Consider the following 26296-nt stretch of genomic DNA (forward strand, 5'->3'; position numbering starts at 1 on the left):
GCCCCTCCTTACTGATTCAGCTATGCGCAGCACAGCATGCACCGTCAGCCCAAAAAGCTCCTCGCCTTTCAGGTACTCAGGGAAGAGCCGTAGCATGTCGGCCTCTTTTCTCATGGCAGCCACAGGCTCAATGATGCGATTCCACACAGCTAAGAGGCAAGGAAAGAGAGCAGCCCTTAGAGGCAACTTCTGCTCAGACTGCAGCCCTAACCTGAACCTGGAGCTACTGGTTGTTTCCTGGAGGCTGCACACCTCCGTCACGAGGGTGTGTGACAATTCAGGACCCCTTCCTGGCCTTGCAATTCCACTTCCCTCAATACGCCAGGAGCCTTCCCACCCCGGGGGGACATCAAAGTGCCTTGTGACACAGAAATATGAAGCCAAGGCCCAGGAGACTGAGCAGAGGCCACAGGTCTTGCTGAGAGCCAGAGCAACAGGCACGTTTTGGTGTTGGGAAGATTTGGGTTCAGGTTCTAGTACTGGCCATGGGACCTTAAGCCAAAAAGTTAAATCTCTCTCAGACTCAGTTTCTTTATATATAAACTGGGCATAATAACAGTACTTACCTCAGAGGGTTGGGTGAACAAAATAACCTATATAAATCACTTAGCTTATTTTGTGGCATATAGTACAGGCTCACTAAAAGATAACTGTTATTACTGTTATTTTCACCATTAACACTAAAACTAAGATCAAAAGAATTTTGTCCAGGGAAAAGCAACCAAAGGAACTTGTGGTTAGGATCAGATTGGGTGAGCCAGATAACAGGGTCTCAGAACTGCATTCCTTTGTTCCACTGAGGATAGGAAATAGAGCCAGAATGAAGTTAGACAAGCAACGTATCTTCAATTACAAGGGAATTTACGGTAAGAGAGGCTAAAATACTTTCTCTGGGGATCTTCAAGAGGCCTCCGCCTCCCCAAGGTGGAGGAAGACCACTTGCAAGGATCCTGCAGATCCCTTCTCAACACCATAAAGGTGATTCCAGGAGAAACTTGCCCAACCCCACATGACCACTTCCAGGGCCCAGTGCTCACCCTGGGGAGAGGCGTCGGTGAAGACCAGGTCCTCCAGGCCCTGCTCCATGACTTTGATGACAAATTCTGGCCGCCCGTTGTTCTCAGCGATGGAGCAGCGGTAGCAGCAGCGGCGGTTGTTGGTGCGGAGGCTCCAGTAGATGCGTGTGGCCTCGTACCCCACGGGATAAAGCGCAGTGGCACTGTGGAAGTCAGCCATCTGGTGAGGCAGCAGCTGTCCGATGGCGTGGAACACAAGGCCCCCCACCCGGAACATGTGCAGCCTCTCTCCCCGCTGGATGATGCTGGCGATTTGCTTCACCTCATCCCGTTCAATGTAGACCCGCCGGAAGACAGCGAAAGAGCTCAGCTCCTGCTCACAGGGCCCCTTGATCTTATGCATTGGACACAGCATGGTCTTGTCCTTGAAGAACATGCACTTGGCGCGGATGGCGCAGGCAAAATGGTAGACATTGGGACAACGCATGCGATTGCAGCTGCTGGTGGCACCAGTGCGCTGGCACAGGGAGCACTTGGTTAGCAGTCCTCGGTGCAGGGCCACCTCCACATTCATTAGTGCCCCGCCCTGGGTCTCATAGACCTCCGTGGACCACAGGGCACAGTTGAGGTGCACCCACAGGTCCAGGTCCAAGTTCAGCAAGCGGGCGGGCCCGTCAGTGGCCCCATCGCCCTCCTCGTGACAGAAGCAGCAGCGCCGCAGGTCTCGAGGCACCTTGTCAGGTCGCAGGGCTGTGCCAAGCTGTTCCATAAACTCTGCCACTTCCCGCTCATCCTCCTGCTGGCCACTGCCCTTCTGGATGGTGAGCAGTAGTCGCAGCCGCTTCCAGCGCACCCCCTTCCACTTCTTGAGCCGAGGGGGCCGGGAATCTTCGCCTTCTTCAGGGGGTCGGGCTCGGGGCTTGGGCCGGGCAGATTCAGGGGATGAGGCCAGGGGCAGAGGCGACGGGACTGGTGGCTCAGCTGAGGGTTCAGCCGGGAGTTCAACCAGGGGTTCAGCAGGGGGGCTGGCAGGAGAGGGCGCCAAGGGGGATGGAGGTGGGGAGGGTTCTTCAGGAGGTGGGGCCGAGAGCTGTCGCACGTCCAGATTGGAGACGTTGTAGGTGTAGCTGTGTTGGGTGGGTAGCTCTGGGGCAGGGCTCTCCTATGGGTGGGGGTGGGGGGTAGGGAAGAGGGGCATGAGCCCTGTATGGTTAGTGCCAGCTCCTCACTTAACTAGCCCTAGCCCTAACCCCTTCCCGCCTCCCACCCAGATTCCACTCCCCTAAAAGCCCTCTCTGCCTTCTCTGCTCTAGCCAGATACCCATCTCTTTTTCTCCCCCAGACCCACCTGTTTCAGGAGGCTTAAGATGTCTAGCTGGCTCTTGAGGGTATAGCCAGGCAGCACGGCATCAAATTGCTTCAGCCAGTCAGGGCCACCTTCTGGGCTCTTGCCTCCCAAACCCTTTTCTTTCCCGCCTGCAGGAAGGAGGGGGTCAGAGCCTCTCACCAGAATCATTTCCCTCAGGTCCCAAGGAGCTTTCCTGCCACACTCACCAGGACCCTCAGTTTCCCCTTTCTTAGGCTCAATGCCTGCATGGGCAGGGCTCTCTGAGAACAGCACCTCGTAGGAGTTGGGGATCTTCATGCTTAGCAGCTCTGCCACTGCTACCATCACACCATTTAGGTTCTGCCAGGGCAGGGAAGGGGAGGAGAGAGCCATGTCAGCAGAGTGTGTACAGTGAGCACTACCACTTGGCTTGGTGGGAACACGGACACCTAGAACACAACTCCCCAAGAGGCTAGTCGGTCCTGCGCCTGTGCCATCCAGCTGTTCTCAGACACTTGTTTTACAGTGCCCTTTCCCAAACGGCTGTGGGCATTAACAGGAACATCACAAAAAGGGGCCTGTGTCAACTAAGTTTAGGAAATGATACAAATTACATCCACAACTTGGGAGAGATCCATGATATACATTAGCAAATTAAAGGGTTTCAGGGGTCTTGCAGTAAAGAACCCTGTTTTGTTGTTTTAACTGGGATTTCCCATTTTCTTTGACCAAAAAACCCTGCTAACAATTTCAAAGTAACAGTTCTACCAAATGTGACGGGACATGCTGTCTTATAGCATACGTTGCATTATACACACTTATTTGTTGAGTTGTCTTTACCACAGGACTATGAACCCCCGAGGGCAGGGACCATTCATGATTCATTTACCCTAATCCCACAGCCTCTAGCCTCTATCTTTCACACATAGTAGGTCCTCAGTACATAGTTTTGAACAACTGAATTTATCCAGACAAGATCTAGGGACTGCCCTCTGACCAGCATCCCCTAGGCCTCTGAGGCACCCCCAGGACACACCTTGGCCGCAGCAGCAGAGACTGTCAGCATGACTGACACCTCACTTCCTTTACCCTTTTCCCAAGTTGTGGAAGGCAGCTTTCCAGGGGCCTCCAGGTCCAGGGCCCCATAAGGTTTGGTATCTGGGAAGACTGAATGAGAAAGAGGGAGCTGTGTAAACCCAAGCTCTGACGACCCAGCTCAGCCTGGCGTGGCCCATGGCCAGAGCCCCTACCTACCTGGGATGCTGGCCCGAGGAATGATAGGGATGACAGGGGAGAGAGCCCGGTCTTCTTGCTCCCACTGGCCTGAGCCCAGCTGAGGGAAACGAGGGGCCTCCTCCCCCAGGATGCTCTCAGGGGATGAAGCTGGCACAATGCTGTCAGGAGAATCACTGTCCTCATCACTCTCCATCCTATGGGCCACAAGTAGACATTTGTTGCTATAGCCCTGCAGACACCCACTCCCAAATCTAGAGATTAGTAGGTATCACAGCCTTGCTTGAAACCTGCCATTCACCAAAAGGAAAATCAGGCAACCTGTCCCCCATCCCCATTCCTCATCCCAATTTCCGGCCCCACTTCTACCTGACATCCTCAGTCTGATTGTGAGGGGGTGTAGGTAAGGCGGCCAGCAGGTCTAGACTCTTCACCTCTGAAGCATCTGAGGGGTCAGTAGGGAGAAGAAAAGTCAGGCTGAGGGTGGCCAGATGTGACGGTGCCTTCTCCCCCACACTTCAGGCCTGACTAGTACAAGATCTAGCTTAGCTTTCATGATCACTGTGTACCCATCCACCCACCTATCAGTTTGGGGCAGACAAGCTGTATTTGCATCTTTCCGATGTGCCAAGCCCTGGGCTTTATGTACATTCTTTGTTTATGATCTTTTAACAACTGCACTAAGCAAGTATTATAATACCTATTTTACAGTGAAAAAACTCAGGCTCACACAAGTCAATCAAGTTACTGGGCTAAAGTATAACACATTTAAATGAACACCGGAGCCAGGATTCAAATCCAGATCTGACCATGGTTTCGTACTCACCAAGGCTGGCTGTTCTTTATAAACAAGTTTCATGAACATACTCCCTGTCATCCACCTTCCCTGTTGCCTTTGCTCTTGCCGCCAATAAATCAGTCCTGAAGCGGCCTTCCTATCTCAGGTACCAGCTGTGTATACACACGGGGCAATCTGCAACCACTCCTATCTCAAACTGTATTACAGGGCACACTGACTGGCATGGAACCCAGCCACCAAATCCTACTAGGGAAGGAGGCCCACTCTGCTCGACTTACCCCTCAGCGTCCCCTCGGTATCTCGGGCAGAAGTGCCATCCTTGGGGTGATCCCCCAGCTCTTCAGATGGAGTGACGCCATTCACCATCTTCTGCTGCACCGATGGGGGTGGGGTGGGGGGCAGCGACGAGGGTGGTGTCGGCGGGTTACTCGGGTTATTCTGGGGGTGGGGTGGGGTGTCGTATGCAAGATGGCATAGGGAGACGGACATAATCCCCTGGCCCCACACTATATCCGCAACTTCCTCAAGTCTCCCACTCCCACCTCTACCGCCCGAAGCTCATCATCCCCAAAAGGTATCGCCATTTTTCTGACCTTGGTAAGCAGCTGGGAATAGTAGTCAGGGCCAGTGGCCAGCGCCCCACTTCCAAAGGCCCCCCTCAGTTGGCACTGCCCATTGATTGGGCAGCCACTGCCAAAGGGAGCGAAGAGGCTAAAATTGGCGGTGATGGTAGGCTCCGTTAAGGGCAGCAGGGACAGCTCCTAAGAGGGGCAAGATGACAAGGTTGGAAAACTGCAGCTCCTACGTCTCTGCCGCTGCACAGCTGGGGGCCAGGGTACCCCCTATCCTGGGATGGGACCAGGGGAGTGGCTCCCGGGGGTCACCTGTTTTAGCTGTTTCAGCAAGGCCTCGTTGGCCCTGACCCCGTCCTCCTTCCGCGGCTTCTTTCGGGAGCTCACCAACCTGTCGCATGCCTTCTGTACCCGCTTGGGCTTCGGCGTCAAAGCCTTCCTGGCTGCTGTATCCTAAGCCAAATAAACCCACAGTGAAGGCTGGTGTTCTCAGAGCCCTCACCTCTTATGTTTGACCCACACCTGCTCAACCTGCCCAGGGCTCCAGGCCCTCCTCTAGCTGGAGTACTCACCTCCTTGTTGCTGGGGGTACCCTGTAGTTTCTGCTCCAACCCAGCCAACTTGCTGTCAATGTGCCCGTTGATCTCCGCTCGCAGCCCCTCGGGCCCCCGCCCTGTGCTGAGTTGCACATTCTTTGCCCGTAGAAGCTTCTGTAAGAGCAGATGCCCGGCTTCTGAGCGGGGGCCTGCCTGCAGGAGGTGGTTGCTGGTACCTGGTGCCCCTATTGGCTCCCCATTGGCCTCCCTCTTCACCACCTGGGCTCCCAGGGCACACGGCTCTTCCCGAGGTTCTTGCTTGATGCTGAGATGGGGTGGCTCGGGCACCACCTGCCCGTTCACCTGCTCCAGATGCCCAGGTACCAGGCCGCTCTGCTCTGGCTTCTGGGCTTCCACTAGATTGTGTGGGGGTTCCCAAGTTCCCAGCCCCTTGCTAAAGAAGGAGTCCGCAAGCTGGGCAGCAGCAGGTGAGACCCTCCCAGAAGGCAGCTCCAAGGGTGGCCCTTGGGGTTTTGGGGTCCCTTGCTGGGTGGGGGTGACCTGGGCCTCAGAGGGGAGCTGGGAGCTGGGGGAAGGTAATTGTGAGGAAGGTTTCTTTGGCTCGTGGGGGCTGGATGGTGGCGGTGTGGGATGCACAGGGCCAAGGGCTGGTCCTGGGGGTAAGGCTCCTTGGGGCACAGGGAGCCGGGGTGGGCCCTGAGGTCGAATCCCTACCCCTAGCTCCTGGAGGGGGCCTGTCTGGGATCCAGGGAAGCTCCCCAGTTGGGGCTGGCGGCCTAGGAGGCCTTGGAGGGGAGAGGGCTGGCTCCCAGACTCCTGGTACGGTGGAGTCTGGCGTACTGCCTGACTCTGCTGGAGCTGCCTCTGCATGAGGAGGGCCTGGAGCTGCTGCTGCTGCTGAGGGCTCAAGTGCCGCAGCTGAGGGTTTTTGGCCAGGACTCCCTGCAGCTGTGCTCGAAGCTGACCCACGGTAGGCATGACTCCAGCCCCGGGCAGGCCCTGTCCAGATTGGGGGACAGACCCCGGTTTGGCAGGCTGTGGCCCTGCGTTATTTTGCATGGGCCGCTCTAGTCCAAGGGGCTGTTGGGAGCCCAGAAGGTTCTGAGTTATAGGCCCCGGCTGCTCCCCTAAGGAAATAGAGGATTGGGCCAGCAGGTGGGGCACAGAAGAGGCCTCAGATGACCCACTGCCTGGTGGCCCATGACCTCCCACACCTGCCGTGTGCAGCAAGTTAACTTGCTGCTGCTGTTGTCCTGGGAGCCTCAGTGGTGGCTGCAGCGGCACAGAGTTGGGCTGAGGGGGGGCCTGGGGTTGGACAAGCAGGAGTTGTGAGTCCCCGGAGAGAGAGGGCTTTACCTCCCCTGGTTCAGTGGCCACTGCCTCAGGTCCAGTCCCTATTGCTACTGGCCCCCCCTGATGTGTGGCGGACCCCTCGGTGGACTCTGGAGGAAGAGCCGTCGTCTCTACAATGCTTTGTTCCTTGCCCGTTAGGAGGAGGGTTGGGCCCAGTGTTCCAGGGCTAGAAAAGTGTTGCAAAGGCTTGGCTGGCATACCAGGACCAAGTGTCACCTGCTGCTGCTGTTGCTGAGGAGACAGTAAAGTTCGATTCTGGTTTAAGAGGCCCATCTGCTGCTGCTGTTGAAATGGTTGTTGCTGCTGCTGCTGTTGTTGCTGTTGCTGAAGCTGCTGTTGTTGCTGTTGCTGAAGCTGCTGTTGTTGTTGCTGCTGAAGCTGCTGTTGTTGCTGTTGCTGAAGCTGCTGTTGTTGCTGCTGCTGCTGCTGTAGCTGTTGTTGCTGTTGTAGCTGCTGCTGTTGTAGCTGCTGCTGTTGCTGAAGCTGTTGCTGTTGTTGCTGCTGTTGTAACTGCTGTTGCTGCTGTTGCAGCTGCTGCTGCTGTTGCAGTTGCTGCTGCTGCTGTTGCAGCTGCTGCTGCTGTTGCAGCTGCTGCTGCTGCTGTTGTAGCTGCTGTTGCTGTAAGGAGGCCATTGGCTGAGCGCTCAGTTTGGGCTGCCCACTATGTGGCATCATACCCTGCTGAAGGTGAGAAAGCCCTGCCATGGATCCCTGCTGTTGGTGCTGCTGCTGCTGCTGGGCTGTGACCAGCCGGTGTCCCATAAGGCCCTGACTCTGCTGCGCCAGCTGAGGTGAACTTGGTACCCGGGACTGGGTCAGAAGCACCTGTCTGTGAGGGCCCTGGGGACCCAAAGCCCCGGGGTGCTGTTGCTGCTGCTGCAACACTGCCACCTGGGCAGGGCCCAGCATGCCCTGGGGCCCCTGGGGTGGTTGTGGGGATAGCTGTTGGACCAAGAGGCCCTGATGGCTGCTGGGAGGCAGAAGTCCCTGGGGCTTGGGACCCAGAGCTTGGCTGGCCTGTACCCCTGGGCCCGGCTGCTGCTGCTGCTGGATTGCCACCTGTCCTAGGAGGTGCTGCTGCTGCTGCTGTTGCAGTTTCTGGGCGAGTTGCATGCGTTGCTGCTGTAACTGCAGCTGCCTTTCCTGTAATAGCCTCGAATCAGGTCCCAGGCCTCGAAGAGCAAGATTGCCGGGGAAAAAGCCTCCTGAGGGGCCAGCCAGGGCCCCACCCCCACCAGAATGTTGTGGTTGTTGCTGTTGGGCCAAAGTCGTGTTGAGGAAGGGGCCACCAGGCTGTCCAGGTAGTGCCATGCCCCCCGGAGGCAGGCGAAGACCTGCAGCTTGCCCACCAGGAGGCCCCTGTGGTGGCTGCAGCCCATGGCTAGGGAGCAGCTGACCAGGGAGCTTGGTGAGCAGTCGGGGACTCTGGGAAGGGCTAAGGGCCAGCACGGCTGAGTGGTGCTGCTGCTGCTGCTGTTGTTGCTGCTGCTGCTGCTGCTGCTGCTGCTGTTGCTTATTCCGATATTCTGCCATGAGATTCGTGTGCTCCTTCTGTTGCTTCCGGACCTAACGGGGCAAAGTCAGGGACCTCAGCCTCGAGCTAGCCCACCCATGCCATCCCTCTTCCCGGGCTCCTGGTTGCTAGGCTGACGCCTGCTTTTCCCACCTGATCCAGCTGTTTCTGGATCTTGCTCTGCTGCTCTGTAACCAGCTTGAGCTTCTCAGCATCAGCCTCTGGGAACTCCCGGCCAGCTTTTTTGGCAGTACGCTGCTTGGCGCACAGAGCCTTCCGGGACTTTCGGTGCACACCAATCTGCTCTTCTAGCACCTTCAGCTGCATCTGCAGGAGCTGTTGGGTATGGAACAGCCACTCCTCATACTGCCGCTGGTCAGCCTCATCTGGGGAAGGAAGCCGGGTGTCAGGACCTGCAAAATGGTGATCCCGATCCTCTACCTCCACGTGCCCCAAGTCACTTTCTTGTACACTCCTTCCCATCCCCATACTCACTGATTACTCCCTGGGCAAAAGTGGGTGGATTGGGACGAGGCTGGGAGGGGTCACCAGCACTCCGCTCCTGTGACGAGAGAGACTGATAAAGGGTCATTGTTCCATACCAGGCACTGAGGGTGGCCCCATGGCATGCAACACCTCACCACTTACCTGGCCACTCCCAGCTGCCACATGGTTCTGCAGATCACTGCCGGGCCCCCCTGAGAGCCTCTGGGCTAGCAAGGACACTTGTTGCCTAGAGTCCGCCAAAGCAAAGAGGATGTGTTGGTGATGGGAAAGGTGAAAAGCAAAGAGGTGAAACAAGTAAGAAGGGGGATTAGGGAAGGGAGGACTGAGACAGGAAAGGGCCAACCAATACCCCATCCCCCAAGTCTTACCTGTTCATACCAGGTGCCACTCCAATGCTGCCCTGAGCCATCACTTTCTTGATGCCTTTCAAAGCCACCATCTTGGCCTTTGCAATGGGATCAATGATATCTTCTGCAGCAAATTTGTCCAGGTCTGGAGAGGGAAGAGCCAAGTGAGCTGGGTATTTGGATTACTGCTCCATTCTCTGTCTGCTGTTCCTTCCAACACCTTGACCTCTACCAAGCCAACCAAAACAATGGCATGGCATAATGTAAAGACCAGTGGACTGGGAGCCAGGTAGCCTGGGTGACTCTGCTCTATTATTCACAGGTCATGTAGCCCTGTTTTTACTTGCACAGTGCTAGGAAAAGGTACTTAGTAAATATCTGTTGAGCCAATACATCAATGTTATTTCACCTCTCTGAGCCTCAGCTTACTCCTCTTTTTGATAGAGATCATGACTCCCTACTCTGCCTACCTCATGGAGCTACTGAGAGGATTACATATAACAAAAGTACAGTTGACCCTTGAACAACACGGTTTGAATTGCATGGGTCTACTTATACGCAGATTTTTCCCCCAATAAATACTGTAAATGTATTTTCTCTTCCTGATGACTTTAATAATTTTTTCTCTAGCTTACTTTATTGTAAGAATACAGCATGTAAAACAAACAAAAAATATATATGTTAATCAACTGTTTGTGTTATCAGTAAGGTTTCCAGTCAACAATAGACTATTAGGGGCTGGCCCGGTGGCTCAGGCAGTTAGAGCTCGATGCTCCTAAGTCCGAAGGCTGCCGGTTCGATTCCCACATAGACCAGTGGGCTCTCAACCACAAGGCTGCCAGTTCAACTCCTCGAGTCCCGCAAGGGATGGTGGGCAGCGCCCCCTGCAACTAAAGATTGAACATGGCACCTTGAGCTGAGCTGCCACTGAGCTCCCAGATGGCTCAGTTGGTTGGAGCGCGTCCTCTCAACCACAAGGTTGCTGGTTTGACTCCCGCAAGTGATGGTGGGCTGCACCCCCTGCAACTAGCAACAGAAACTGGACCTGGAGCTGAGCTGCGCCCTCCACAACTAAGACTGAAAGGACAACAACTTGACTTGGAAAAATGTCCTGGAAGTACACACTGTTCCCCAAATAAAGTCCTGTTCCCCTTCCCCAATAAAGTATTAAAAAAAAAAAAAAAAATAGGCTATTAGTGGTTAAGTTTTTTGAGGAATCAAAAGTTCTATGTAGATTTTTGACTGTGTGGGGGGGTCAGCACCCCTAACCCTACATTGTTCAAGGGTTAACTATATACTTTACCACCTAGAAAGCATTCTTCAAAAATAGTGTTCTTCGAGCAAATCGTGCAGCCCAAGAACACAAGATGTGGGCCCTGTGCCAAAGCTGTTTTGGGCCCAACATGCACCACCCACAGCCCACTCTCCTGCCTGTCCAGAGTGCTGAATAGAAAGGAGAAATACGCAATCACCAAAAACTTCAATCTTCCTAAACTCCTGCATTGTGTATTTCTCCACTGCTCAGAAAACTTAACTCCCCACTTTCTAAAGGACTAACCAAACTCCCCTTCCTGGTATTTTGAGGCACTAACACAGTTAAGAGGATCAGAGGGCCAAGGTTCAAACTCTAGCTCTGTTAGTTGTGTGACCGTGGGCAAGTTACTTAACCTCCATGCCTCAGTTTCCTTTTCTGCAGTTGAAGATAATAGTACCTGTTTAATGAGTTTGTTGTGATGAATACACAAGGAATGTAAAGCACTCAGCACACTGCGTGGCAAATAGTAATTACTCAATAAATGCTATTATAATTTGAGATCTTCTTCAATTGGCCCCCCCTTTTTTTTGCCCCCCCGGTCCCCCGCCCTTCTTACCACTCCAAAATTATGGTTATGCCTGCTTAATTCTCTCTACACAAATTCTACTCTGGCATAACCACTTCACTCACCGTCTCCAAATATCCCCTCACTGGCTTTCCTGCCACAAGTCTTTTCACCTACCTGGAGTGCTTTCTCTTGCACCACTTTTCTCCAAATCCTAATCTTTCAGTCTCAACATGGCTCTAAAGCCTTTGCTAATCAGGCTTCATGCATGTACCCCATTCATTCACTCAAACATGTGAATGCCTGCTATATGCCAGGCACTGTTCCTCCTTTCTTAAAAGCTACGCTTCTGTCTATATCACTAGTCTGGTATTTAGTCAAAGTTTTGTGTCCCATCTCCCTTATCTGTGGATTATCTTAGGTCTGCAGCCTCAGTGCCCACTTGGTGGAGACAGTGATCACCCCTGAGTAACTAAGCCAGTGCCCCCAGCTGTTGTTACCTGTATCAGGGAAGAAGCTGTTAGCCAGCTGCTGCTGCATTGCCAGCTGCTGGGGTTTCATGCACAGGGATGGTGGCATAGTACCCATGGGCTTCTGTGCCAGCACTGCTTGTGGGCTCTGCTGGGGCACCAAACTTGCCTGCCCCCCATGCTGACCACTTAGCATATGCCCTTGGTTGGACGCCATGGCCATGGATGGGGCCAGGCGCTGCTGGAGGGCATGTGCTGGTGGCTGGGTGGGAATCAGTGGCTGGGCCAAGCCTGGCTGTCGGGAACCTCCAAGTCCCAGGGCAAGCTGTTGCTGGGGCCCAGCCAAACTGGAAGAACCCTCATGTGGCAAAGACATGGCTTGGGCAGGGCCTGATGTGGACAGTAGAGAGTGCTGTTGCTGCTGCTGCTGCTGCTGCTGCTGGGCAGGCTGCAGCTGTGCTGAAAGTTGCTGCTTCTTCTGTAGCTCCTTTTTCTCATGTTCCAACAGGTCCTCGATGAGCAGGGGTAACTCACTGGCTACCAGTGAGCTCTCCATCTTGTCCAGCTCATCCCCAGGTGCGGCATGTCCACCGGGCAATGTCAGGGCCCCACTCTCTAGCTCAAACTTTTCCAGCAGGGAGGACCCTCCCGGGCCACTCAGTGGGCTGGGAGTCAGCAGGTGAGCAGGTGGTCCTCCTGTGGCCCCAAAGGGGCCCTTCTCAGCTGTGTGCCCACTGCCGGAAAAGGCTCCTGTGCCGATCCGGGTGTCCCGGCTGCCCATCACACTCTGTCCCGGCTTTAGCCCCAGGCCTATGGAAGTGGCAGCAGGTGCTGGCTCTACCTTGGGGGTGGTGATAGTGAACTGGCAAGGAGAAGGGTGGCGTCCAGCCTCCTCCATCTTGGGCTTCACCTCAGGGAGCACCGGGGCCAGTCGGGGCTCAGAGGCATCAGCAGCAGGGGGAGGGCGCTCCTCAGGACCCAGGGGTCCTGGCTCCACCCCCCGCAGCAGAGCCTCCCGCTCAGCCTTTTCATTGGCTGACTCCACCAGCCTCAGGTGCTCATTGAAGATGTCCTTCTTGTCCCCAGTGTCCAGCTCAGGGTCAGTATAGGCTAGTAGGTCAAACTCATCCCCGTTGAGCAGGTCATCCAGGTGGGGGTCATTGGTCTCCAGGTTTTCCAGGGTGCCCAGCTCATCGTCTCCTTTGGCCACATCCACACCCAGGCCCAAGTGAGCAAGCTCCTCATCATCCTCTAGGGCCTTGTGGGCATCAAAGTCATCGTCCAGCTCAGGGTCCTCACAGGGTAACTTCCCAGCTTCCAGGGCCAGGGGAGGGGGGCGGCCAAGCTCAGTGCTTGAGGGGGGTCGGCTGACCAGCTCCAAGCCAGTGGGCAGGGTGGGACCCTTGGTATGGGGTGTTGGATGGAGGCTGTTGTTCAGTTCAGGTGCAGGTAGGGCTGAGGGTTTCTGAGGGGGGAGGCCTGATACTGCTAGGCCACGAAGCCCTTCAGGAGCCAGTCGGTGGGAGTCCTCACTTACAGGGTAAAAACGGGGTCTCTGAGGGTGGCCTTGACCAGGAAATGGAACCCCTCCAGGTCCTAGTCCTTTCTGTATATTGTGCCGCAACTCAATGAACTGGGCAGGACCAGCTGGACTAGGCACTGGCTCCCCAGGGCCAGGCAGGCGAGTAGGAAGTCCTGCCAAGGGGGAACCTAGAGCTTGGCGGCCAAGTTCAGGCCCAGGAGTTGACGGAAAGCGAGTAGACATGGCAAGTCTCATGGAAGCTGCTGATGTTGCCTGCTGCTGCTGCTGTTGCTGCTGTTGCTGCTGCTGCTGCCACAGGTGTTGTTGCTGCTGCTGCTGCTGCTGCTGCTGTAAGGGCAGGGACCCAGGATAGGGTGCTCGCTGATAGAAGGCTTGGGAGCCTCCCACCAGTTGCCTGGAAGAATATGCAGTAGTTAGTAAGATGACTTCAGGATGAAGAAGAACTAGAACACGGACCTAGGGTAGTGGGGAAGGGTGGAATTAAATCAGCAAGGGGGAAGGAATGGGGAGAAGAGTAAGTGATCCTGAAGAAGGATCAGAGAGACAGGTAAATTAGAGGCAGCACACGACAGGGAACCCCCAGGGAACCCCTGGAGCCTCACCGGCTATTCACGTCCATAGAGGAAGGGGTGGCTGGTGGAGGTGGCCGGGAGAGTCGGTCATCACTGGGGAAAGCTCCTGGCCCCAAGATGGGGCCACCGAGCTTGTTTGGGGGCAGCCCCACAAGGCTGTTCTTATCCTGAGAGAGAGAGTAAGAGAGAGAGGGATGAATGTGGGGTCACCTTTAGTGTCCTGGGCCCACCAAACCTTTTGCCACTCTACTTACCTGGGTCCCAGAGAAGGGGGTCTGGCCTCGACTCAGCTGCTCAAAAGCAGGGCTGCTGGGCTCAGCACCCCAGCTGCCCGGGGGCCCCACTGCTCCTGCAGCTGCCGCAGCTGTTTCCTTCTCTTGCCGCAGCGTGTTGCGCTGGATCTGCTGCCGAATCAGCAGCTCCCGCAGTCGTTGGCGCTGTGCAGAGAACAGAGAAGAGGGGTAAGTCCATCCCACTCCAATCACAGGGCTGGCACAGGGACAGTGGAGATATGGGGGCTCAGCTACATGATGTTGACTCACCTGTCGTTGTTTCTCCAGCTCTGTCTGGCTAAGGTTGGAGATGCCTGGGTCCTGGGTACCTGGAAGTTCAGGTGCCGCCAAAGAGCTGGCCATTCCAGCCCCTGGGTCTTCTCGCTTATCGACTGGAGAGGTGATGCCAGCCCGCTGTGAGGCTCCATGGGGTGGGTAGGGGAGGGATCCATCGGGTGCAGGTGGTGGGAGGACTGACGGGGGGCGTAGCGGGGACAGCCCATAGCCCTCTCCTGTGGACCCACTGCTGGGTCCCAGGGGGCTGCCCGATGGGTGGAAGTTCCCTGTGGACACTGCGTAGTTTGTGCTTTGAGGCTTGCCCAAAGTAGGGCTGGGCCCAAAATGGCTGTTGATCCCATGGGGTGGAGGGAGACCAGGCTGAGGGACAGGAGGCTTTAGGGAAGAAGGTTCCCCTACCGCCTGAGGGAAAGTGAAACGCATGGGAGAGGGGGTGCCCACAAATGCACCTGTCCCAGGGGACCGGGCGAAATTGGGGGGCTGCCCACTTGGGACCTTGGCATGGAGCTCACCTGCTGGCCCTGAGGGCAGGGCTGCTGGGAAGCCTCCAGCCCCCAGTGGAGTGTGGGCTAGAGGCCCAGCCTTGAAGGCAACTTCAGTGGGCTGGGGTCGGGGTGGCTTATGCAATGGGGCAAATGGGTCACGGGACTGAGGACGAGACGGTGGGCGGGAATAAGGGTCAGGGGACTGGAAGCGAGGAGTAACAGGAGATGGGCAGAAAGCCTCAGCAGACAGAGGACGGGGTGTCAATGGGGACTGGGAGCTGGACTGGGACTGGGGACTGGCAGGCACTCGGGAGAAAGAGTCGGAGGGCAGTGAGCGAGGGGGCAGGGCACAGCAGCTCTCAGGAGGTGGGGGCTGGGGCCGAGGGGTCAATGGGGGCTGGGCATAGGGGTCAGGGTAGGGCCCAGGACGAAAGATATCTGAGTGACTAGGGGGAGAAGCGGCCAAAGCCTGGGCAGGGGGTGGCTCCTGGGGCCTTAGGCCCAAGCCCGGGCTCTGGGGCTCTACCTGAGATGCCCGAGGGGTCAAGGGGGCTTTGAAGACATCAGGTGCCTTTAACTCCAAGCTGCCCAGGTGGGGGCCTGAGGAGGGTGAGTCAACAAAGCCCAGGTTTGGGGGCCCATAGCTAGGAGAGGATGCCCCAAGCTCTTCCTTCTTCACCTCCAGGGCCTTCCGAGACTCCCCAAAAGGCGGGGGTGACAGCAGGGGCTCAGAAGCCTTGCCATTCCCTACCCCTGGGCTCTCAGGCACAGCCAGGTTGTCCAATGAGGGGCAGCGGGGTTTGACGAAGGGGTCAGGTGTGGAGGGCTGGTGTCTAGGGGTGCCAGGTGGGGTAGTAGTGTGGAATTCCCCTGGCTGGCTAGTCCCAGGTCGAGACGAGGCGCCCAGCGTCGGGGGCTGCGCGGGGGCCCCAGTCGGACTAGGATAGGGAGGATAGGTTGGTGGTGCCGTGGGGAAGCGGGGCTCCAGAGCGTAGGCGGGGGCCAGTCCAAAGGGGTCCTGTGAAGGCACTTGGGCGGGCACCTGGGGTGGGAGCTTGAGGAAGAGCTCACCGGGTGAGTCGGGGCCGGGCACTGTGCCCGCCGGCGGCTTCAGGAACCCATCCGCAGAGGTAGACAAGCCGGCGGGGGTAGTGGGGCTGCCAATGAAAATGGTGGGGGCGGCAGCAGGGGGCGGACTGCCCATTGCCCCTGGCTGGGGGGGAATGCGGAGATGTAGGGCCGGTCGGTCAGTCTTACGGGCCATGTCGCCCACCTTGGTCTGCTTGTTGATCTGGCTCTCAGCCTGCTACGGGAGGAGACCAGGCACAGAGCAATCAGGCTGCTGTGGGCAGGCCCTATATCCCCCTACCCTCAGAGAGGCCACCCACTACAGACCTGAGCAAAGCAGCCCAGCTTGGCCCCCACTCACCTTTTGCACCTTGTTGATGCGGTGAGCCGCCCGGTTATCTTTGGCCTTTTGCTGAGGAATAGAGGACACACAGCCTTAAGTCTAGGGCTCAGTCTCCTGCCCAGCCCCCATCTCTCACATCACTCACACTCCCTACCCAAAAGCTGATCCCTTCTGGCCCATTTGCTTTAGGAGTGGAAGGGAGAGAACTAAGGTGAATTTCCCCAAAACACTGTCCCCCTCTCAGTTCCCATGCTGACCCAGGCTTCCTTCTGTCTCACCAGGTAGGGAGCTTTGTCAGCGGCTGGAACTTTTCTCCAGAGCTTCATGATTTGTTTGCAACGGCTAGACCAGTCTGGAGAGCAGAGGGATTGTGTTAGGAGACGTGGCAGGTAACCCCTGCACCTGCCATATTACCAGGCTGTCATCTCCCTTGCCGTCCTCCCATAGGTACCTGGGTAATCTTGCTTGAGATTGGGAAAGTTCATGTTGGCATAGAGCACAGGTGAGATGGTGGAGAGCTGGCCCAACTCCTCGTCCTTCTCCCAGCGCTGAAGACTCCGTTGGTTATAGGAGAGCCCATCGCCCTCACCCTCCGTGGTGGGAGTGGTAGGGGTGGAGGGCGTGGTGCCCCCCGAGCCTGTCCAGGGACTGTCTGGCTCACCGGGTTCCGGGCTAAAGAAGCCCCCGCGCTCCCTGGGGCGCAGGGGCAGAGAGTCACAGGGGGCAGGGATACCACAGCCCACCACAGACAAAGTGCCCAGTGGCCCCAGGCCAGAGGAGGTCCATTAACAAGGGAGTGGAGAGGAGCAGGGAAAGTGTTGCTACGGCAGCACCCAGGAGTTCCCTCCCTCAACATGGACCCAGCTAGAGAGAAGGGACAATGGGGACAGCCCATGAAGTTTAAGCATAAATACCAACCTAGAATCCAGGAATGGGGACTGGCAGAGGCCCGGGTAAGAGTCCAAAGGGCTGCTGGAGGGGAGATTGCCCAAAGGGAGTCCACCTACAAGAAGCACAGGATCAGGGAAAGGGAGCAAGTGGTCCATCCAGGGGGCCAGCTTGGCCATACTTGCCCACCCAGTCTTCAAACCACTCCCACCCATATCACCTTGAAGAAAGGGCCTCTGCAGGGGTGTACGGCTGCCGTCTAAGCCAGGGGTTCCACAACCCAGATGCTGTTCTCGTTCAGAACCCAGAACATCCTTGAAGAGCTGCTGCAGGTCCTTGGATTCCATCTTGGGCAATTCTGTGGGGAGTGATGGAGGATGCTACTGAGGCACACTGGGGAGTTGAGGGGACACCACAGATCTACCAACAGTCATAGCTGGGGAAGGTGCCCAGGACTCCCCACCAGAGAAACTGTACAGATGAGAGTCCCACAGGCAGAACATTCACCTTCTCCCACAGAGGATCCTTATACATAAAGAGTGTGGGTTACAGACTCACCTTCTGTGGGAATCCTGTCTAAGTCAGAGCTAAGCATCCCTTCTCCCGGGGTGCCTGGCTTCTCGGGGTCACTGGGCACTGGGGATGCCTTTACGCCCCCATCCTCAGGTCCTGCAATGGCCAGGAGAAACCCATCAGCCAGGGCCAGGATGGAAGAACCACACTGGCCACCCCGAACCACAGAAGGCATGGAACAGTTTCCAGCCCCCAACACTGACCGTGCCAGGGGAAGAATAAGTTGACAGAGGCAAAACCAAGGTAGGATGCAATCCTCCCAACAGCCCTCACCTGGTGTATCAGCCTTGCCCTCAGGGCCATGGGACTCTTCATCTGCAACATCTGGACCATCATCTCCTACGAGCAACAGTCACCACATCAATCAGAGACGCCCTACATCTGATGCCCAGAATGAGTCCCCAGCTCAACAGGCCAGGGCCCTCGGCCCCCCTTCAACTCTTGGAGACTAGCCCACTCCCCACCAAATTCGCTTACCAGCTCCTATGCTCAGAGGAAAGCTGGGTCCCTTCAGACCACCTCACCCCAACATGACTAACCTTTCTGTGAGGTGGGGAGCTCCTTCCTATCTGAGCCTCCATCCCCCTTGGCTTTTGGGGTTCCTAGTGCAAGGCTTGGCCGGCCCACCCCAACTGCAAAAAGGGCCTTCCGGCTCAGGTCCAGTAGCTCCTTCCCAAAGAAGGCTTCCTGTGGGAGGAGACAGGGAGAAATAAGCTTCTTCATGGCCCGCAGGGCAGACACCCCCTTCACCCTTTGGAACCTAAGGCCCACCTGCAGGTAAGCAGGGAACATGTCCTCTAGTTTGCTCTTCTTGCGCCCTCGCCGCTGCTGCTGCTGCTGCTTCTTTTTCTCATCCCCATCTGCTAAGCTCTGGTCCACAGGGCCCTCTGCAGGCAGGTCAGCAGGCATGACTGGGGACAGAATGGGAGGTATTATCTTCTCTGGGGACACTGAGCACACTGCTCCTAACTTGGCCTGGGGACACTTTCTGCCAACTCCCTCCCCCAACACCAACTGGGCCCACCACCCTCTCAGCCCTTTGAGTGAACCTTCCCGCCGGACCTCTCTGGCAGTGCCCTTTAAGCCCTGTGATCCCCACCTTCTCCCAGGCCCCACTGGAGCCCTCACCCGTCTCACCCTCGTCGGGCTGCCCATCCCCACTCAACACCTCCGCCTGTGCAGCAGGCCCCCTTTTCACACGTGTGTGGGATTTCCGCTGTCGCACCATGAAACCACCAATGCCTATGAAGAGGCAGAGCTGAGGCTGAGAAGCTGCTGGGAACCTGGTGAGCCGCCTCCCCCCCACCCCCCCCACCCATTCCAGGGCCTCACCAGGCCGATAGGGTTTGCGTTTGCGTTTTTTGCTCTCCTCAGTCTCCTCCTTGCCAGGCTCCACATCGGGGCTGACAGGGCCCTCCAGTTTAATTTCGCACTCCATGTGCTCCACCCCACCTGCATATGGGGACAGAGAAGATGGAGGCAGAGCAGAAGCATGGGCCCTTTTAACCTTGTCCTCCTGCCACTCAAGAACAGAGAGCCAAATGCCTGGCCAGAGCCATTTGGACAAGACCAACAGCGGCTTGAGGATGGCAACCCTGCTCTCACCCAACTTCCAACTCTCACAGGTACACTCCCAGTACTTTGGGGAATCCCTGAGATGCCCCAGCCTGACCTTCACCCTTGAGCAGCTCATCGGTGTCCAGGTCCCCATCCTTCTTGTCATCAGGGCCAAGGGTATCTGAGGGCTCAGAACCCTCCAGCCCAGCCTCGCCTGGGAGGCCAAGCCGTCCTCGCCGCTGACGCCGCTTGTGCAGGGGCGACATGGTCAGGTTACGCAGCACGGCCATGCCAGTTTCTGTCAGCCACACACCCTCGAAGCGAAAGTACTGGGGCTCTGCACAAAGGTGAAGAACATGTGACCCCTGGATGGAAATCCCATGGAAACCAGAACTCCACAAGTTTCAGCCTAAGTCCCCAGCTGGAACAAAAGCAGTGAGAGAGAGACAGACCAGACAAAGCCCAGCCTGGGGCCTGAGGGGTGGAGAACAGGCCACTACCGGGCACTAGCTGAGACCTGAGCTCTCCATCAGTGATCCAGGGGGATTCAGAGACTGTTACTGCAGAAGCCTGACTGTGCATGATTAACCCTATGTTCACCAAATATGTTCTCTAGGAGTCTTGGGCAAGGAGGGCTACTACTTGCTGAATGCCAGCCCACAGTGCCTCAGGTTCCAGGAGCACTGCCCCCATCATGGAGGAGATGAACCGAGCCCTTCACTGAGGAAACACAGCGGTGTCCTGTGCTCTCTGGAAGAGATGATGGCAGTACACAGGCCATGTTGCCTGATGGAAGGAACTCTGCCTGGGAAACTAGAGGCCTTGGTTATAGGCACAACTTTCTCACTAACCTGTTGAGTGACCTTAGGCAGGCTACTCAATCTCCCTGGGTCTTAGTATCCTCCTCATCACATGAAGAGATAAAGTTAGAAGCTTAGAGCTGGACTAGACAGTGTCTAAGTTCTCCTCTGGCTTTGGCATTCCGAATTTCTGTGACTCACCTGGCTCTTTCACCTTCATAGGCAGCAACTCTGGAGGTGCAATAGGCGCTGTGGAGAGAAGGACAAACCAAGGCAGCTTAAAGCCCTGTCCCAAAGCAAGGCACCCCAGTCCGGACTCGTCCTCAGCACCTGGTACTCACCAGCAGGTTTTACCACGTAAGGCTGGCAGGAGATACAGTCAAAGCCTTCATCAGCTGCCTGCTCTACATCATCCTCTGTGAAGAGGCTCTCGCAGCCGGCATGCATCCACCTGGGAAAAGGGAGACAGGAAGAGATAAACCCAGATAATGCAAAGCTGAGAACAGAGAAGAGGGAGCCAATACAAGGAGAAAGGGGCACCCTCACCGTTCACAGTGGCGGCACTGGATTAGTAGGTCCTCTTCCACGTATGGGGCATGACAGATAGGGCAGGTCACCAGGCTGGCGCAGGGCCCACAGTGTGTGTAACTATTCTGCCATTCACAGTGGAAGCCAGGGGATGCGGCCCCACACTGCATACAAGACACACACCTGATGGGGGCAGAAAGACAGACCCTCAGCACCTAACCAACCCAAGGCATCCAGAGGTGTCCTCACTGAGAACCGAGCAACCAGCCTGGCTTTCTGAACACAGCCTGGGTCATACGTTCAATATCACATCCACTCTGACATCTCAGGCCCAGGCCCCTCTGAAGATCCTGGGTTTCCTTACCACTTGCACTTCCAGCCGCCCTTGGGCACTGTGAGCAGTGGAGGGTCCAGGCAGTATGTGTGGTAGCTAATGTCACAGTCGTCACAGAGCAACAGGCGTGAAGGGTCCGAGGCCTGGCCGCACACCTCACAGACGATGCACTCCACACAACGCCATCCCTTTAGCAGCATCACCTTGGTGATCTGGGGTAACAAATGGCAACTCCTCAGGGCAGGATGCAGAGGGGAGGGCGGACTTCTTAGGGGAGGGTGAGACTTCTATGGGTGGGGCTGGAAGACCCCCATGCTCAGGCCAGACATCCATGTGAGCACAGGGAGGCTATGGAGAGCACCCTCACCCCAAGAAGAGCTTCTAAACTTAGGTTCCCAGGGATCTCTGCTGTACAGAGAACAGCCTCACCCAGCCACTGCCTCATTACATGAGTGCAATGGCAATCTTTCACTAGCCAAGTCCCCGGACAAACTGTGGATAGAATTAGGTTGTATTTCTCCCAATTTTCCTTGAACATTTAAAACCGGCTACAGCATGCTGCAAGTTAGTGAATGTTAGCAGTGGCCAAGTTCTAAAGTAACATTAATGAAAACCCCAAAATGACTGATCATGCTTGGGTCAAAAACACTTTCTGTTTGTAGACATTTGCTTATGATTTTGATTTTACATGTTATCCCCAGGCTATATCATGTTTTCTACTAGTAAAGTTCTCATAGTTTCTATGATAGATTGAATTACACCAGCAAATCATGGTCTACCACCAAGAAACTAGAAGGACTGCCACCATTCCCAAAGTACTTTTCCCCAAGATGAGTTTGATAACCACTGGTGACTGATAAATGACTTCCATGACCAGTGGCCACTTTAAGCCGTGTGGCCAGGACAGGGGCCTAGGATAAGAAAAAAGGGACCCCATGCCCCAGCCCTGTCCTCTGGGGCCCAACTCACCTTGCTGTTGACACAGTAAGGGTGATAGCACTGTGAACACTGGGAACAGGCAAGGAGGTGGCCCTCTGCCCCCCGGCCAAAGCTGCCGCATACCACACACATGTCCTGGGGAAACACACAGAAACCCCAATGTCCAACTAGGTCTGTTCATCCCACTCGATCCTGGCAAATGACTACAACTCTAACCTGAGGGAAGGAGTCAGGGAACCAAAAACCCATCACAAAAACCCATGAGAACACTGTGAGCCATCATGGGACCCTGTTCCTTCCTAGGCTTGTTTATCTGATCAGGTACTTTGAATTGAAATAGACTGACATGGGTAAAGGCAAGGAGAAATGAAAGGAAGACAAGAGGAATGAATACTGGTCAGGCTGAGAGAGTAATGTATCTGACAGTATTCTGTCAGCTTTGAGATTATTCAAGCGAGAACGTACATAAGCTCCCTAGACTATAAGCTTCAACAGAGCAAGCATTTCTGTCTTTGTTCACTCCTCTATCCTTAGCTCCTAGCTCAGTGCCAAGCTCAGAGGAAACACTCAAGAGAAATTTGAGGGATGGACAAATTAATGTGATTCTGATTCACTGTTTCCTAATTAGCTAGGGTCCCCAGAAGTTAGGTCCTTGGTTTTCTACATCTACCCTCACACCAAAACACACGCACCCATCATCAGTCTGCCAGGTCTTACTGCTATGGGTAGGACTGCACCAGTCAAGTATGGTACCTGCATTAGGACAAACTTGTCTGTGTTGGAGAAGAGAACCACAGTATTTTGCATGGTGTCGTCATCATCGTCTTCTTCCTCCTTGCTGGGAGAGCTATCGATATCAGCAACCTTATAGGCAGAGAGTTGTGGGAAGTGAGGCAGCTAAATCTGCCCCAACTAAGCTGCTTTCCCCTTTGGTGTTGGGGGAAGGAGGTGTGCACCCCTGGGTAAGATGAAAGCCAGGAGCCAGGACTAAGAAGCAGAAAGAACACCCCAGCTCCCAAACTGGGCCTCAGCCCCACAGCAGAGATTTCAGAGAAGCCGGGGGCGCCAAGTGGGCAGAAGGAGCATGGACAGCCGGACAGGCCCTAGGCTAGCAGGCAGGCAGGCAGGTGAGCGTGCAGGGGACTGGCAGGATTGAAGGGGCCAGCTGAAGCGTGTTTGGGGGACGGGAGGCCTCTCCTTACTACCAGAGTCTCAATGGAAGAAGTGGTTGATTTTAGCCGGGCCCGTCCTCTCCCACGTCCTCCATGTGCTCCTCCACGTGGCCGGCGTCTTCCTGGGAAACTACTGCTGCGACCCTGAGTGACGGAAGGGGATGATTATAGGGGCAAATCAAGGGCTAGTATGTTGGGTCTACAGACTTGGAGTGAAGAGACAAATGGACAGAGCACGACAGTTAACGAGTCCCAGGTAGGGCAGAGGGAAAGCCAGCTCAGAGAGCAACAGGTAGGTGGCTCTTTTCCCAAGAAGAGAGGTCAACATGATACAATGACAAAAAAATACTAGCGTGAAAGAACTGCGTTTCTAGTCCCGATTCTGTTATATTACAGGGTAACCATGAAACTGGGCAAGTCACTTCTCCCTCTACATTATCAACATTCTCCTTAATAAAATAAGAGAATGGATTAAAGCATCTCTGAGCATCTAGGATTCAACAAGCCAAGTGGGAAGGTGTCAGTGACACTGGACTACACGTCTGACAGTTGACATGACACTGACCACATCTAGTGGCTGGATAGCCCCTCACCTGTTTGATGCGGGAACGAGCAGGGGAGCTTCGCCGCCTCCCCTTGTCCCCCTCGGCTTTGCCTCCACTGACAGCTGTCCCAGCATCACACAACAGCGAGTCATCAGTCTCTGGCAGAGAGTCAGTACAGAGCCGCAAGGAGCCTTCATCTCGGGCTGGACTAACATCTGTAGATACCCCCAACTCCATAGACAAGGAGCCGCCCCCCTCGGGGTCGGGAGAGTCCAGCAGGGGCTCTGAGCCAGGAAAACTGGCACTGGCATCGCCCTGGCTCAGATTGGAGATCTCATTAACGATGTCAGATTTGATGAGAGTGGGTGGGGTAGGGGCCACTGGTGCACATGGGTCCTCTTGCTCTTCACAGGGTGAGCCCTGCCCTGCCTGCTTGCATTCGGGGACATAGACCTCCATAGGGGTCACAGGGGCCAGCTCCTCGGGGTCCAGGAGCACAGGGGAACCCTTAAGTTCACTGGCCAAACTGCCAGGGGTCTGTCCAGCCTCTGGCTGGGAACCAGGAGTGTCAGTCCCATCCAGAGGAGCTGTGTCTTCCCCTATGCCAGAGAAGTCATCCAGGGCTGGGGCAGGGCTGGGTGCAGGGCAAGAAAGGTTCCCCATGGGGGAGGGGAGAGGGCTAGTAGGGCTGGGCTCTAAGGCTGGGCACTCAGGTTCAGGGACTTTCTCAGTCTCCATCTCAGGTGGTTCAGCCTCATCCGAGACCTCCACTGCCTTCTCCATGGGACTCAGTGGAGAAGGAACGGACAGTGGCAGAGTAGGAGGAGAGCACTGGGAAGGAGGGGAGTTCTGGGGAGGCAGGGAATCCGGGAGGAGTGGGGAACACTGAGGGGGAAGGGGCTCCATCAGGATAGGAGAGGCAGGCCCCATTGGGGAGCCTGGAGATGGGGGAAGGATCATAGGGGGTACAGGCTCAGGGTCAGTGCAGTTAGCTTCCGGTGGAGGGCTGATGGGTGTCTCTAGGATGGGGGCAGCCAATGGCGACTCAGGGTCACTGTCCCCTTTGGCACCAAAGGGGTACTCTAACTCCCCCAAAGGAGACAGAGCCGGTGGGGCCACAGCTGTGATAATGGGTGAGAGCGGAGGAGGAAGAGGATCTGGAGAGAAAGAGAAAACGAGAGGCTTAGATTAGATGTACCATATAGAATTAAGACTGTCCCAGAGTAAGGGGGTACTAACATCCCCTTACCTGGTGGCATCAGCTGAGGTGATAAGGATGGCTCCCCAGATGGAGACAACGGCAGCTCTTCAGGCAGAGGGGACAGAGGTGGTTCCCCAGGCTCAGACAGGGCCCGTTCTCCAAGCAAGGGGGATAAGGGTGGCTTCCCAGGTGGGAGGAACAAGGGCAATTCCTCGGGTGCAGGGCATAGGCCTGGCTCCTCAGAGGGCTCTTTAGGTTGAGGGGACAGGCACGACTCCGCAGGCTGGGAAGGCAGGTGCGATTCCTCAGGCTGGGGGGACAGGTGCGGTTCCTCAGGCCGAGGGGAGAGGCGCAACTCCTCAGGCCGGGGGGACAGACGCAGCTCCTCAGGCCGGGGTGACAGATGCAGCTCCTCAGGCCGGGGGGACAGGGGCAGCTTCTCAGGCACGGGAGAAGGCTGCGGCTCCTCAGGCATGGGGGACAGGCGTGGTTCCTCAGACAGGGGGGGCAGGTGCAGCTCCTCAGGTGCGGGGGATAGGCATGGCTCCTCAGGCCGGGGGGACAGAAGCAGCTCCTCAGGTGCAGGGGACAGGCGTGGCTCCTCAGGCCGAGGGGACAGGTGTGGCTCCTCAGGCATAGGGGACAGGCGCGGTTCCTCAGGCTGGGGGCAGAGTCTCGGCTCCTCAGGCAGTGGCGACAGGGGTGATTCCTCCAGGGGTAGGGACATGAGCAAATTCTCCGGTGGCGGGGAAGTAGGTGAGTCTTCAGGTGGTGGGGATGTGGGTGAGTCCTCAGGTGGTGGGGAAAGGCGTGAAGCCTCAGGTGGAGGGGACGTAGGAGATTCCTCAGGTGGTGGGGACAGGGGAGATTCCTCAGATGGTGGGGCCAGGCGTGACACCTCAGGCAGGGGGGATAGGCGTGATACCTCAGGCGGGGGAGACATCGGTGAGTCTTCAGGTGGTGGGGACATGGGTGAGTCCTCAGGTGGTGGGGAAAGGCGTGATGCCTCAGGTGGTGGGGACAGGGGAGACTCCTCTGGGGGAGGAGACAGGGGTGATTCTTCAAATGGTGGGAACAGACGAGATGCCTCGGGTGGTGGAGACATGGGTGACTCCTCAGGTGGAGGGGACATGGGTGACTCCTCAGGTGGTGGAGACAGGCGAGATGCTTCAGGTGGTGGGGAAGTGGGCAACTCCTCAGGTGGGGGGGACAGGGGAGACTCCTCAAATGGTGGGGACAGGGGTGATGCTTCAGGCGGTGGGGAAAGGGGTGTCTCAAGTGGGGGAGATGGGGGTGACTCCTCCGGTGGAGAGAAGGGTGACTCCAGTGGAGAAAAAGGTGATGACTCAGGTGGGGGAGACAGAGGCGACTCCTCAGGCGGTGGAGAGAGGGGTGATTCCTCAGGCGGTGGGGACAGACGCGATGCCTCAGGCGGTGGGGATGTGGGTGATTCCTCAGGTGGTGGGGACAGGGGCGACTCCTCAGGTGGGGGCAGCAGTGGCATCTCCTCATTTAGGGGGGCCTCCAACTGGGGCTCAAGTTGGGCCCCTGCTCTCCCTGCAGACATAACACACTATGCTCCTACCTAGCTCAACTCCACTCCACAGGAAGTACACGGTCTGGGGCAAAGCAGAAGCTGTCCCTTCCCGCAGAATAGAAGGGGTT

The 26296-nt window shown here is 56.2% G+C and overlaps 1 protein-coding gene across 8 annotated transcripts in view; it reads right to left on the reverse strand.

The window, feature by feature from the left end:
* KMT2D (lysine methyltransferase 2D) overlaps positions 1 to 26296 on the reverse strand; it is a 40377-nt gene that overhangs the window by 5533 nt on the left and 8548 nt on the right. For 2 of the 8 annotated variants that reach the window (XM_074325745.2, XM_074325752.2), the window contains exons 11-50: positions 24680 to 26188; positions 23479 to 24587; positions 22916 to 23029; positions 22467 to 22577; positions 21744 to 21848; positions 20805 to 20986; positions 20459 to 20623; positions 20254 to 20363; positions 20114 to 20161; positions 19228 to 19449; positions 18888 to 19007; positions 18684 to 18797; positions 18327 to 18466; positions 18095 to 18242; positions 17829 to 17894; positions 17541 to 17651; positions 17203 to 17340; positions 17013 to 17097; positions 16546 to 16787; positions 16373 to 16446; positions 16113 to 16163; positions 14172 to 15989; positions 13884 to 14066; positions 13660 to 13796; positions 11545 to 13451; positions 9246 to 9369; positions 9019 to 9103; positions 8866 to 8932; positions 8524 to 8756; positions 5520 to 8423; positions 5260 to 5400; positions 4969 to 5136; positions 4654 to 4813; positions 3946 to 4021; positions 3598 to 3773; positions 3380 to 3510; positions 2571 to 2703; positions 2365 to 2492; positions 1038 to 2178; positions 13 to 149 (exon numbers count right to left, since the gene is read on the reverse strand). In XM_074325745.2, the coding sequence (XP_074181846.2) occupies positions 13 to 149; positions 1038 to 2178; positions 2365 to 2492; positions 2571 to 2703; positions 3380 to 3510; positions 3598 to 3773; positions 3946 to 4021; positions 4654 to 4813; positions 4969 to 5136; positions 5260 to 5400; positions 5520 to 8423; positions 8524 to 8756; positions 8866 to 8932; positions 9019 to 9103; positions 9246 to 9369; positions 11545 to 13451; positions 13660 to 13796; positions 13884 to 14066; positions 14172 to 15989; positions 16113 to 16163; positions 16373 to 16446; positions 16546 to 16787; positions 17013 to 17097; positions 17203 to 17340; positions 17541 to 17651; positions 17829 to 17894; positions 18095 to 18242; positions 18327 to 18466; positions 18684 to 18797; positions 18888 to 19007; positions 19228 to 19449; positions 20114 to 20161; positions 20254 to 20363; positions 20459 to 20623; positions 20805 to 20986; positions 21744 to 21848; positions 22467 to 22577; positions 22916 to 23029; positions 23479 to 24587; positions 24680 to 26188 (14813 nt within the window). The remainder of the gene's footprint in view (positions 1 to 12; positions 150 to 1037; positions 2179 to 2364; positions 2493 to 2570; positions 2704 to 3379; positions 3511 to 3597; positions 3774 to 3945; positions 4022 to 4653; positions 4814 to 4968; positions 5137 to 5259; positions 5401 to 5519; positions 8424 to 8523; positions 8757 to 8865; positions 8933 to 9018; positions 9104 to 9245; positions 9370 to 11544; positions 13452 to 13659; positions 13797 to 13883; positions 14067 to 14171; positions 15990 to 16112; positions 16164 to 16372; positions 16447 to 16545; positions 16788 to 17012; positions 17098 to 17202; positions 17341 to 17540; positions 17652 to 17828; positions 17895 to 18094; positions 18243 to 18326; positions 18467 to 18683; positions 18798 to 18887; positions 19008 to 19227; positions 19450 to 20113; positions 20162 to 20253; positions 20364 to 20458; positions 20624 to 20804; positions 20987 to 21743; positions 21849 to 22466; positions 22578 to 22915; positions 23030 to 23478; positions 24588 to 24679; positions 26189 to 26296) is intronic. The other 6 variants (XM_074325749.2, XM_074325746.2, XM_074325748.2 and 3 more) reach the window with 6 other exon arrangements.

Source organism: Rhinolophus sinicus, chromosome 1 (genome assembly GCF_057876585.1).
Source record: "Rhinolophus sinicus isolate RSI-liver-muscle chromosome 1, RSI-T2T, whole genome shotgun sequence".
In the NCBI taxonomy this organism is placed as follows: Eukaryota; Metazoa; Chordata; class Mammalia; order Chiroptera; family Rhinolophidae; genus Rhinolophus; species Rhinolophus sinicus.